This window comes from Chiroxiphia lanceolata, chromosome 3 (genome assembly GCF_009829145.1).
Source record: "Chiroxiphia lanceolata isolate bChiLan1 chromosome 3, bChiLan1.pri, whole genome shotgun sequence".
NCBI classification, from domain to species: domain Eukaryota; kingdom Metazoa; phylum Chordata; class Aves; order Passeriformes; family Pipridae; genus Chiroxiphia; species Chiroxiphia lanceolata.
The window spans coordinates 82,088,744-82,100,326 of NC_045639.1; the positions used below are offsets into that span (position 1 = coordinate 82,088,744).

Consider the following 11,583-nt stretch of genomic DNA (forward strand, 5'->3'; position numbering starts at 1 on the left):
AACTGCAAAAAAATAAGGTGCATCCAGCTTACATGATAAATATTTTACACTTTGTGTGAGCACACGTATTTCTAGAATATTGCAGGGGAAAATCTCATAATATTTATAAATCTTCTACTTCATGACTTATGTTTGTCAGCCAACATTTTATGAAGTCTAATTTTACTCTCCAGACTTGGGATAATAATAAAGAGGAAATGCTATTCCTTTTCTCATTAAGCTATACCAGGAATTGGTAGATGAGAAACAGTTACTTTTTGGAAAGCTGACAATTCCCACTGGTTTTCTGAAGCATTGAGTATGACTCTACGTGTCATGTATTTCTAATTAAGCTGGTGCATTTAAATTTCTTTTTCATTGAACAGACTTACAAATGCATTACACAGGTAATTGTAACTATGATTGGTGGTGCTTTTGGAGCTATTTAACAATGGTGAACATCACTGACAGGAAGGCACTGTCAATAGCTGACCACGAGCTTTCACACATGCTGCTGCACTGCAGGGTGGTTGGATTCCTAAGCTTCCCTTGTGCTTAATGTGGTAGTGGCAGTTACAGTTCAGAGCTCCCAAACAGTTCTTTGAAATTGTCTCATCGACTTTATGTGCACTGGCACAAAAAAAACCAAACTGCAAAACATTGTACGTTGCTGGGAAGAATATTGAGAACAAGACGAGGGTAGTTGTTTGGCTGCTATATAAAAGGCTGGCACAGCCTCAGATTGATTACTGCATCAATTCTTGTCTTCATGGCTCAAGAGGGATGTAGGGAAGTTGGGAAAGGCACAGCAGAGATATGTCGCTGTTGTCTTACAGCGAGAGCAACAACAACTGGGACTGCTCTATGTAGAGAGAGAAGGCAGGGGAGAGGATTGATCAAAATCTACCAAATCATGAAAGGTAACAAAGTTGTAAAGGTAAACCAAATCCCACAGTATAAGAATGAGGAGGCACAGAAAATGCTTTTCTGCTAAGCAGATTGTGAACTTCTAGAATGTATAGGCACCAGGGACTGGGGACTTTGACAATATCTGTAGGTCCAAGGAGGCATTATTCATATTGATGACAAACACATCCAAAAGTGGACACTGAAGGAACTGGGCAGAGATGAACCTTCCAGCATCCCTAATACAGTGAGACACATCAAGGAAGTGACCACACTACAGAGCTCTTCCTTACTAGGATCTCCTTTTACTGACACTGAAGTCAGAATAATGTTCTGGATGCACCACTAATGCTAGGTGCACTCACTCTGTAGGATATTTACCTTCCTTTCTATGTAATTATTTCACAGCAGAAATGGTGAGAAACCCATAATAAACAATTTTGTATAAATGAAGCTCACACCCTGCAAATACTTCACATTATTCATAATTTTGTAGCCTTGTGTAAGTCCTTTTGAAGTCAGGGCCCAAGGCCCTTTTACTAATCCTAGGAGTCAATTCTCCAATAATTACATGGATTTTATGTTTGATGTATGACGTACTTGCTCAGAACAATTTAACCCATAATATGTACATTGGTTTGTGAAGTAATTGGAAATAAAAGCTACCATGTGGTCCAAATTTTTTTCTTCCTTAAAAAAGGAAACAACAGCAAAATCCCCAAACACCACACTCCGAACAGCATGTAGACAGTATAGTCTGGATTTCAGAATTCTCCAATAAATCCATGCTTTGTAAAAAACAACAAAACTTGGTTGAGACAGTTGAGTTGACTATTATCTGCTGTATTTTTCCCACAAAATCTAACGTTGCTCCATCTGCTTCTTTGGGACTCTCCTACTTGGTATTGATAACTCCAAAGACTAAGAATACTTCAAAGTAATCATGACTTCTGTAGTAAATTGCTGTAAAATTAGCATGCGCAAATTTGCTTTTTTGCTTAAAGCTTTACAGATCATGTTTTCAACTAGTTGCAACTGCAGAGGGTCTTGTGACTTTCATAAAAAGTAAGCAGTTAACAATGCAGAAAGACTCCTTGTTTCAAAGCAAAAGCTTCTTTCCTTGGTGTCCTTGAATACTGACCATCAGCTTCCTATATACTGTGAAGCTGGCATGCTGAATGAAGTCTGCAGTCGTGACAGTGCTCATAAGCTAAGAACAGTCACACAGGAGTATCCGAGTGGGCTTACGGTCTCTTGATAAAAGACCTCATGAGAGGCAGTAGGAAGCCTCACCCCAGAGCAGCAGCTGCTTGTGCTGAGTGTCCAGTTGTTATGAGTGCAATGTGACAGCATTCAAGAGCTGGGTGAACATGGACTAGGAGGAACTCAGGCAGACTTGTAAAGTTGTGAGAAAGGGCGGAGAGGGGTTTGTTCACAAGGTAGGAGGTAAGTGGTGGTGTAGTGACACGCCACAGGACACAGTGCCCAGTGCTGACTGGGGAGCCTGGCTCAGCAGAGGCCTCTGCTCAGTCTGAATTTTGCAGGTGTGGTGGGGTGACCCCAGCCCACTGCTAGCTCACTGCTGCACAGGGGGAGAACCAGAAGAGCAAAAGCAAGAAAAGTTGTGGGTTGAGATAATGATGATTTAGTAAGTGAAGAACAGAGTTTAAAAAAAACAAACAACCAAACATACAGACAATCCCTCACCACCTCCCACAACTAGACCAATGATGCCCAGCCAGTCTCTGAGCAATGGCCACTTTGGAAAGACTACACTCCAGTTTTGACTGCCAAGCATGACATTACGTGCTATGGAATATCACTGGTCAATTCAAGTCAGCTATCCTACCTTTCCCCCTGCCCCAGCCTCTTGCCCACCACCAGCCTACTTACTGGGGGGTTCAGAGCGAGACACCAAGGAGGCCTTGGCAGTGTGCAAACACTGTTTGGCAATAGCTGTTCAGCAGAAAGGGACTTAGGGTGCTGGGTGACAGCCGGCTCAATATGATCCAGCAGTGTGCCCAGGTGTAACCAGCAGTACTAGGGAAGTGATCCTGTACTTGGCACTTGTGAGGCTGCACCTCGAGTACTATGTTCCGTTTTGTGCCCCTCACTTTAAAAAGGACATCGAGGTGCTGGAGTGTGTCCAAAGAAGGGCAATAAGGATAGTGAGGGGTCTACAAAACATGTCTTATGAGGAGCAGCAAGCTTGTTTAGTCTTGAGGAGGCTCAGGGGGCACCTCATCACTCTCCACAGCTACGTGAAAGGAGGTTGTGGGGGCCAGTCTCTTCTACTGTGCGTTCAGTAAAAGGACAAGAGGAAATGGCCTTAAGCTGAGACAGGCGAGATCCAGATTAGATACTAGAAAAAAAATTTTGTGTTAGTGTGGCGAGGTACTGGAATAGACTGCCCAGGGAGGTGGTAGAGTCACCATCCCCTGGATTGTTTAAGAGGCATCTGGATCTGGCTCTGGTGATATGGTTTAGGGGTGTAGGGATTACAGCGGTAGTGCTGGGGGGACGTTTGGACTAGACGATCTTACAGGACTCTGTCATTCTATGATGATTCCATGCAGGCGGCGCTGTGACGGGAAAGGGGGCATCGCGCCTGCGCCGGTCGCGAGAGCGGCCGCTTCCTGCGCGGTGCCGGCATGGCGGGAGGGTTCCTCATGGAGATCAGGCGGGGGACGCAGAGCGCGTTGCTGGTTATCCGGTAGTGCGTGGGCGCTGCCCGCCCACCGCCACTCGGGCCGTGCGGGGAAGGCGGGGGCGCGGCGCGGGGACGGCGGGCTTGGCTTTTGGCGTCCTGAGCCTTGAACGAGTGGGAACGGGTTGTGTACGGGCGCCTCCCTCCGCTCTCGTCTGCCTGTGCGGCTCGGCACAGCCCGGGCTAGTGTGCAAATAAATGCTTCCTGAGAACGGTAGTTTATTTCTCTCGGTTGCTCCTCGCTCCCACGAGAGACCTCGGTTCACCGCATGGGTTCCGGGGCGCGACTCGGGCCGCGGGAGAGCTGCAGGCCGGCCTGTGTCAAGCAGCAGCTCGGCCTGACGGCTCCTTCCCGAGGCAAACGCCGTTCCTTTTCCTCCCCAGCGCGTCGGCGGAGGACCCAGGCACGCCGGTGGAGGTGTCGGTGTCAGCGGATTCCCTGGAAGTGCGGAGCAGCGGGAGCTGCGCCCCGGCAGCGCTGCCGGCAGGGGTCAGGCTGGCGCCGTCCTCGTGCCGCGGGCTCCGCCGCCTCCCCGGGGACGGACTGCACCTGCGCATGCGCCTGCGCCGCCCTCCGCCCCCTGCCGGTGAGGGTGGGGCGGGGGCACGGCTGGGGCCGGCCATCAAACAGTTGTGGTGGGGATGTGAAACAGCGCGGGGTCAGCTGAAAGGCTTTGTAGTGTAGGTTCTATACAAAAACCACCCCTGATTCTTCCCCTTGTCAGTCCGCCCCTCAGCCTGAAGCCGGCGGTTCGCGCTGAGTGGGTGTTGTTGCTGTTTCTCAAAGGCTCTCTTAGCTCTGACTTGAAGGTGTAAATAGGAACTGAGAAAATTTTAATGGAGTTGTCACTTTTAAAATATTGAAGTGCAATTAGAATGATGTAACGAAAGGGAAACGTAGACTGTAGGAGTTTTGAGAGTCAATTCCTCCACTCATGCTTCCCCGTAGTACTTCCAAATTATTTAATTTCTCTCCTGTTTCATGTTTAGTAGCTGAAAATCATAAAATATTAAGGGGTTGGAAGAGACCTTAAAGATCATCTTGTCCCAACCCCCCCTTGCCTTGGGCAGAGACACCTCTTACTAGACTAGGTTGCTCAAGGCCTCATCCAACCTGGCCTTGAACACTTCCAGGAATGGGGCATCCACCGGGGGTAACCTCTTCTGGGTGTCTCACAATAAAGAATTTTTTCTTAATATCTGACATAAATTTCCCCTCTTTCCATTTGTACCTATTACTCCTTGTCCTATCACTACAAAAATGCTACAATCTGATTCATCCAGGCTATCAGACTAAGATTGTCCATCCCTGACCGCTTAATCATAAAGGATTGTGGGTTTGTGTTGGGGCTCTTTGATCTCATAGCCGGGGTTTGCGTAGGTTAATGGCATAGGTAAAATCTGCAAAGTTACCTTCTTTACTTCCATGATGCTAATTCAGGTCTAGGACTTTGCAATAAATAGAAAGCATGGTAGTACAGCTGGTGCTTTCTTCCGTCCTGGCATCGAAGCTCAATATGTTTAGATTCATGGCATACGATGTGACACAGAAAGATATATTAAGTAACACAGAATTGCCATTCTGTGGTTTTAAAGTAGAAATGGCCAATAAAGTGTGTGATATACAGTAATGATTTCAGCACCAGAAACACATTGGAATGCTCTGTTGATTTTAGGATATGCTGAGGTTGCATCTTTACGTTAATCTGAAATTATGCATGTGCTTTAAAAATTTGATTATAGTAAAATTATTTAGTGTGTCCTATTAATGAGACATGCTTGAGGAGACCAGTGATGAAGTTTTAAAAATTTACGTTGGAAATTCATACTAGTGAAAAACATGTCTGTGAACCAGATGGTAATCAACGTATATATTGGAAAATCTTAGTTAGCCTTTAATGCTGATATTGTTATGCAAAACCAGTTGTCTCTTACATGAAATTCTGGAACCTTTTAAAGTACTTTTCTCTTGTGGTTGAATCCTAAATTTTAAGTACTGAATGCCAGTGCTGAGAATATACTTTGGTTCTTAAATTTGAGAAAGTGGGCGATGCAGAGCATATTCATACATAGAGCTTGGCTTAAAGTCTTACTTTTCTTCCACTTAATATTGTTGGATTATTTGTGGAGGCTTTTATAGCTTCTTTTTTAATTTGGAAAAGTTGGCTGAGCAGGCTTTTGTGACACTGTTTTTGCTTTGCTGGCCTGCAGAGGCCGTTGCTCACTATCTTTTCCTGGACTGGTACTACAGTGGCTGGCCTCTTATATGCCTGAAAATTTAAAACTGGTGCCTCCCTCTGCTCCCTGTCCTGACTACTTTGTGTTACGTATTGGGGTGTATCCTCATATTGCAGAGACACTGAGTATCAGAAATATCATTACAAAAGAGTGGCACTGAATTTTGATTTATACAATCTCTCTAATGATATCTATATCTCAACTCCCCCTGTGGAGAGGATTTGCACCTTGAAAATTATTGTTCACATATACAGTTCCTATTCAGCAATATGAAGCATGAGGTGGAGATGCAAGTTTTTCCTCAATCTAGATACTTGTTTCTACAGGTAAATAAATGAAGGTTGTGTTTAAAATGTCAGCATCTTGCATTGTTTATTAGATTTATCTTTCTTAGTCTGAGGTATTTGGCAGGATTTTTCTGTACAAGTGACTGAAAATTTTACAGTTTTGAAGATTAATATGTTTGCTTTTATTAATAGATCTGGCTTTTACTTTGAGGGAAAGCCTGAAACCCCACAAGAAATATGTCTTTTACTGTCAGTCCTGTGGTGACGTCATAGTAAAAGACAGGTGAGTACTGCAGTGTCTTGTATTTATAGCAATAAGTGCCATAGTGATTTGTATTCACATTATTTTGTCTACATAGAGGATGCTAAAAGTTATTTGTTTTGAAATTGATAGACAAGAACACATTTGAAGCACTATGAATGACAAAAAGCAAAATTACCTGAAGCAGTTTTTAACCATTCATTTAATTCTTGATTTCTTTCTTCCTCTGCACTTCAGGCATCCTCTTCTGTTCTTTGCAGTATCTTGTACATTTCCTTCAGTCATTGTGCTGTAATTATAGAGTGTCTGCTCAGAATGGGGATGTTGACCACAGCTGTTAAACAAATCCTACCTCCACATAGTTCTGGGGTGCTGAATTTGAGAACACAGGAGCTCTATCTTAGAGGTGTGACTTGGCCTTGTCTCTGTTCCTTACAGAGTCTACAGAGTGAATGAGAATTTCAGTAAAAAGCTGCTGCATTATCTGGCTCTTTTGATGAACAATTTTGACAGCTTCAGTTGTATATATAAGAATAGTTACAGATGTGCTTACAGCCTTTTGTGATCTGTGTGACTTCTGATACTTTGTTACTTTCTTGTCATAGATGTAGACTTATGGCTAGCCTGAATGTAACTGAATGAGGATTTTTTTGGCTTTCTCTTCTGAAATCAGAAATTCTCTTTCTCATCAGAAAATCTAGTAATAACTCTTATTTTGATACATTTGCAGAGTAGTGAAACTTGTAATTTCTAGTCAGTAGTGTTTGCTTTCAAAACATACTGCACTTTTATGTTTTCATATCTCAGTGGGTGTTTTTTGAATTTCAGCACATCAAATTCATGTGCATGGAGTTTAAATCTTTTGGTTCTGAATCCTATAATATAATGCAAGCAGAATTTTTGAGAAAGGAAAAAAAAAACGCGTGTTCATGGTTCTTTACTTGGCATTTCTTCTTGCAGGGAACCTCTGAGCCCCTTGAATGTTGCCAATAAAAAAGACTAAGAAGAGGGTAGAAGAGTGGAACTGCCAGTGTATCAAACACCTTCTGTCCCAGCATTTCCAAACGGAAGAGAGTAGCATAGTCAGAAGTTTCAGCTACAGAATTCATGTGTTCATTTCTTTGGGGAGAGTTAAGTATGACAGTGGCAACACAGGTGGAGGGATTGAAATTGCATAATTGTGTGAAGGAGAACTTATTAAAACGTAAATTACTAGAAAAGGATCTGTAATAAGAAAAACCTGAGATCTAGAAAATGATATCTTTGAGAATAAATTGAAATAAATGGGATTTAGTTTAGATAAAGTTGTGGAGAAGACATAAGACTCTTCCAATATCAAAGAAGTTAATGCAAAGGAGGTGCCAGTAGTCTTCAGCTGAAGCAAGAGCAATTCAGGTTAAAAATGAAAAAAAATCCAAACCTGCCACAAACCTATTCTAAAGCTTATGTTTTACTGTTAAAGACTGCATAAGCAGCCATCATTTTAAAGGCTGGATTAGAGAAACATATTAGGAATGGTTTAAATGTAAGTAAACCTTCCTTGGTGCAAGAAAATTGACTATGCATTTTCTGAAATCCTCTGGTTCAGTCTGTTTCCTTCTTTGAATCTGATTGTTCTTCAGAGGTTAGGGGGATGTTCTCTGATTCTTCTCCATTACTCTGACATTATCCATGTTAGAGGAAGTGATTAGATTTTTTTTTTCTTCCACGATGTAAAAACTACAAAGAATTTGTGATGCTTTCATTTTTCTTTCTCTCCTTCCAGGTGGGCTAAGTATAGCTTATATATAAAATAATTCTTTAAGGCTTTATTTCTATCATGAAGAAATTCTTAAAGGTTTGTGGTGGGTGGATGCCAGGTGCCCACCAAAGCTACTCTGTTACTCCCCTCCTCAACTGGACAGGGGAAAAGTCCCAACCTAAAAATTGTTTGTTGCTCTGACCATGAAGGCAGCCTAGGTGACTGTTTTTAAGTAGAATCTCAGTTGTTATTAGGAGCAAGTTTGGGGACATAAGTCCCCCTGTCTGCTAGGTTTTATCACTGTGTTTAGCAGCCTCAATTTAGTCAGCACTCAGTGAACCTCAAGTTGTTTTTGTTTGTTTGTTTTTCCAGAAAACTACATTTTTGTTAATGTTACATTTTTCCAGTTCTGATGATGCAGGATATGGCTTCCTGCGTATGAGTGGTGAAAGCCTAAAATATAGTGGAAATGCTGTATTTTCGGTATAACTCAAAGTTAAGAGAGTCTGTTTAGGAAATTCCTACTGGTTGGAGCAACTGCTTTTGTTGGAAAAGAAGTGAAGATCCTGATGCTCTAGACTGGTAAAGAAAGGGTCATGTAATGAATAGAGACAGCTTTAGTATGCAGCTTAAGGTAGTCTCTGGCTTTTTTTTCTCCTGTATGTAACACTTGTAAAAACGTTGCTGAGCAATACCAGCTATTTGTTCTTTAATGTAAAGAGCAATTCATAGTTTTTTATTTATAGTGTGAGTCCAGGCATTGGAACTAATTGTGAAGGCTGGTGAAGAATGAGTCATTAGGCTAATACCAGAATTAAAGTCTCACCTTGGCAGTATTGGGTTGTATCTCAGGCAATACATAAGAGCACAGAAAATGAAGACAGAGATGGGTAGTGCTGAGAGGTTATCTTAGTTATGGTAAAGCTGGATCAGAGGACAAGTTATTCCAACTTTCATCTGCAGGTAGGGCAAGCACAGTTTAAAATGTATTGTCGATCTAGGAGGAAGGATTTTTTGATAAAAGATTTTACTTTCACTTATTGAACAATTCAAAAGGGACAAGCAACTACAATGGGAAGAATTGGCATCCTCAGAAAAGATTAGTTTGGGAACTGCAAGAAACGGAGGATGTCTAACTATTGGCTTAGCATCTGTGTTTTTATTTGCAGAGTAGTACCATAAGCAAAGTCATATTTGCAAGTTTAAAGTAAGAAGTAGAATCAAGAATCTCTGTGCAAAAGTTTCAGGTGACGGCAGAATAAATGGGGGAACAAAAGGAAAGCATTTAAGGAAACTAGGCAGAGAGCAGAAAATGCAAACCCAGTACAACTGATAACAAAGGCAGTCTAGTATGTCCTGAAGCAGTGTCCTTGGTCCTACAGCTACCCCAGAGAAAGGGATTTGTGGGTTTTTTTTAATGTGACTTCTGAAAGTTGGATCTGAGTACTGGAATCTGAATTAAGATTGCATTATCCTTTGTTTGTTGTTTTGTTTGTTTCTGGTTTTTTTAATGAAGATGTACTGTGGTATTTTTGTCAGGATTTACCTTTTTCAAAGTCTGGTATCTGACTCTGAAGGGCTTCAAAGTACATGCTGAATCTTGCTGTGGCATGAGTCTGTTTCTGTTGGTTTTATATCAACATTTGGTGCAAGAGAACTTTACAAGTAATAATAAGTGTAATTGCAAAATGCCCATTGCTGTGTTTTGCATGACTGGATAGAACTGTTTTATTTTTGACATATGACTCATTTCAAGATAAGATTATACCAAATTATGCCTTATAATCACTTCAGATTCACCCTTGGGAAATGTTTTATCACAAACTTGGCAGGAAACACTCAGCCATGGCTTTCTCAGAATTCACCCAAACAAAGTGCCTTTGACTGAAAAGAGAGTCAAGTATTTCTTTTGAGAAAATGCCATACTTCTCCTTCCTCCCTCTCTTTGTCAGGAGTCTAAGCTCTCTTTTAGTATCTTAGAAAAGAATTATATTGAAATGTTTGTTTCTTGTTCCCTCTTAGGAAATTTCTTAGAGTTCTTCCTCTACCGAGTGAAAACTGGAATGATTTAGTTGAAGAGTGGTGTTGTCACCCTAACCCCTTTGCCAGAAGCACTTTGCACCCTCAGCATGATGACTGTTTTCTTGGAGACACGTTTTTTATGTTGAATTCAGGAAATGAATCACATGTGCCTGAATCTCTCATGTGCTGCTCAGAGGCTGGACACCATGCTTCTCAGAGTGGCTTCAACTTGGTAAAGTATTTTCTTAATATAATTCTCAGGTGAATGCATTTGGACTTCTTTAATTATAAAGTACATTTTTTTATTTCCTGGCTTGTTTAACTTGTATGTATTACAAAACTGTTTTGAAGGTCATTGAGAGTTCTTGACATCCAGTTGTACAGAGGCCAGAAAATATTCTAAGCTATGTTTTATGTTTTTTAATCTCACACCACAGTCTTGATATTCACCTAGATATGCAAGAAGACCTTTCTCCTATAGACTGAATTAGAAGGTTTACATTTATGCAGTTCTAAACCCAAAAGTTTTCCCCCAAAAATATCCCGAGTGAAGGGCAGAAGGGCATTGAAATTTAGTAAGATGATAACTGTAATGGGTTAGGTGTTTGTCAAAGGATAGTGGAGCAAAGAATGAGGAGGAAACTGGAGTAACAATTATTTTTCTTCTCAAACTATGACTGGATGCATAACCATAAATATGATCACAGGAAGGTGGGAATTTTTTTCTTTTTTTTTTTTTTTGCTTTAGAAAGACTTAGAAATGTGTTATGGGTTCAGATGTGGCTGTCTTCTTAGAAGGAAATTGAGTTTGTTTGAGTGTTCTGTCTAGAGAGGGGGCCTGCCATGTCACATTATAGCTCTTTGTGTGGATGTTTCTGAGGTGTTCCAGGATGGGATATATTCATCACCTGAGTATCTAGGAAGAAGGCTATCATTTGGCTCAGAAATGTCAAAATTAGTTGTTTCCAGGGAAAAAAAGCATTTTTGGGGATGCTGATGTTTCAATGGTGGGATAAAACCCATGAAGAAAGAAAATTCGGTGCTTTACTCGTCCTGGAGGTATAGCACGTGTATAAAATTTCAAGCAGTAATCTTTTCTTCTGCCAGAAGAACATCCAGGAAGTTAGTTCATCAAAGCCTACATTTCCATAAAGCTTGTCTGCGTTTATGCTGACAGTGGTTGGGCCTGAAGATGCCGTATTTTCTCCCAATACCAAGTGTTAAACCTAATTATTGAAATCCTTTTACAATTATGGGAACCACTGCAACCTTGGCAGTTTGTGTCTGTAACAACTGATGACTTTCTGTATTCAGATTCCCAGCGTGAAACTTTTAATCTGTTGAGAACTAACACCAGAGACCCTGATTTCCATCTGCTGCTGCTGCTTATTAGTGATTTGTATTATCCTCAGTAAAATTCTCACAATTCAGTGGTTGCTGG

At 41.4% G+C, this 11,583-nt stretch overlaps 1 protein-coding gene across 5 annotated transcripts in view; it reads left to right on the forward strand.

Moving 5' to 3' along the window:
* UBE3D (ubiquitin protein ligase E3D) overlaps positions 1-11,583 on the forward strand; it is an 84,869-nt gene that overhangs the window by 1,498 nt on the left and 71,788 nt on the right. For all 5 annotated transcript variants that reach the window (XM_032681230.1, XM_032681233.1, XM_032681229.1 and 2 more), the window contains exons 2-5: positions 3,510-3,598; positions 3,977-4,179; positions 6,310-6,400; positions 10,143-10,374. In XM_032681230.1, the coding sequence (XP_032537121.1) occupies positions 3,537-3,598; positions 3,977-4,179; positions 6,310-6,400; positions 10,143-10,374 (588 nt within the window). In that variant the 5' untranslated portion in view covers positions 3,510-3,536. The remainder of the gene's footprint in view (positions 1-3,509; positions 3,599-3,976; positions 4,180-6,309; positions 6,401-10,142; positions 10,375-11,583) is intronic.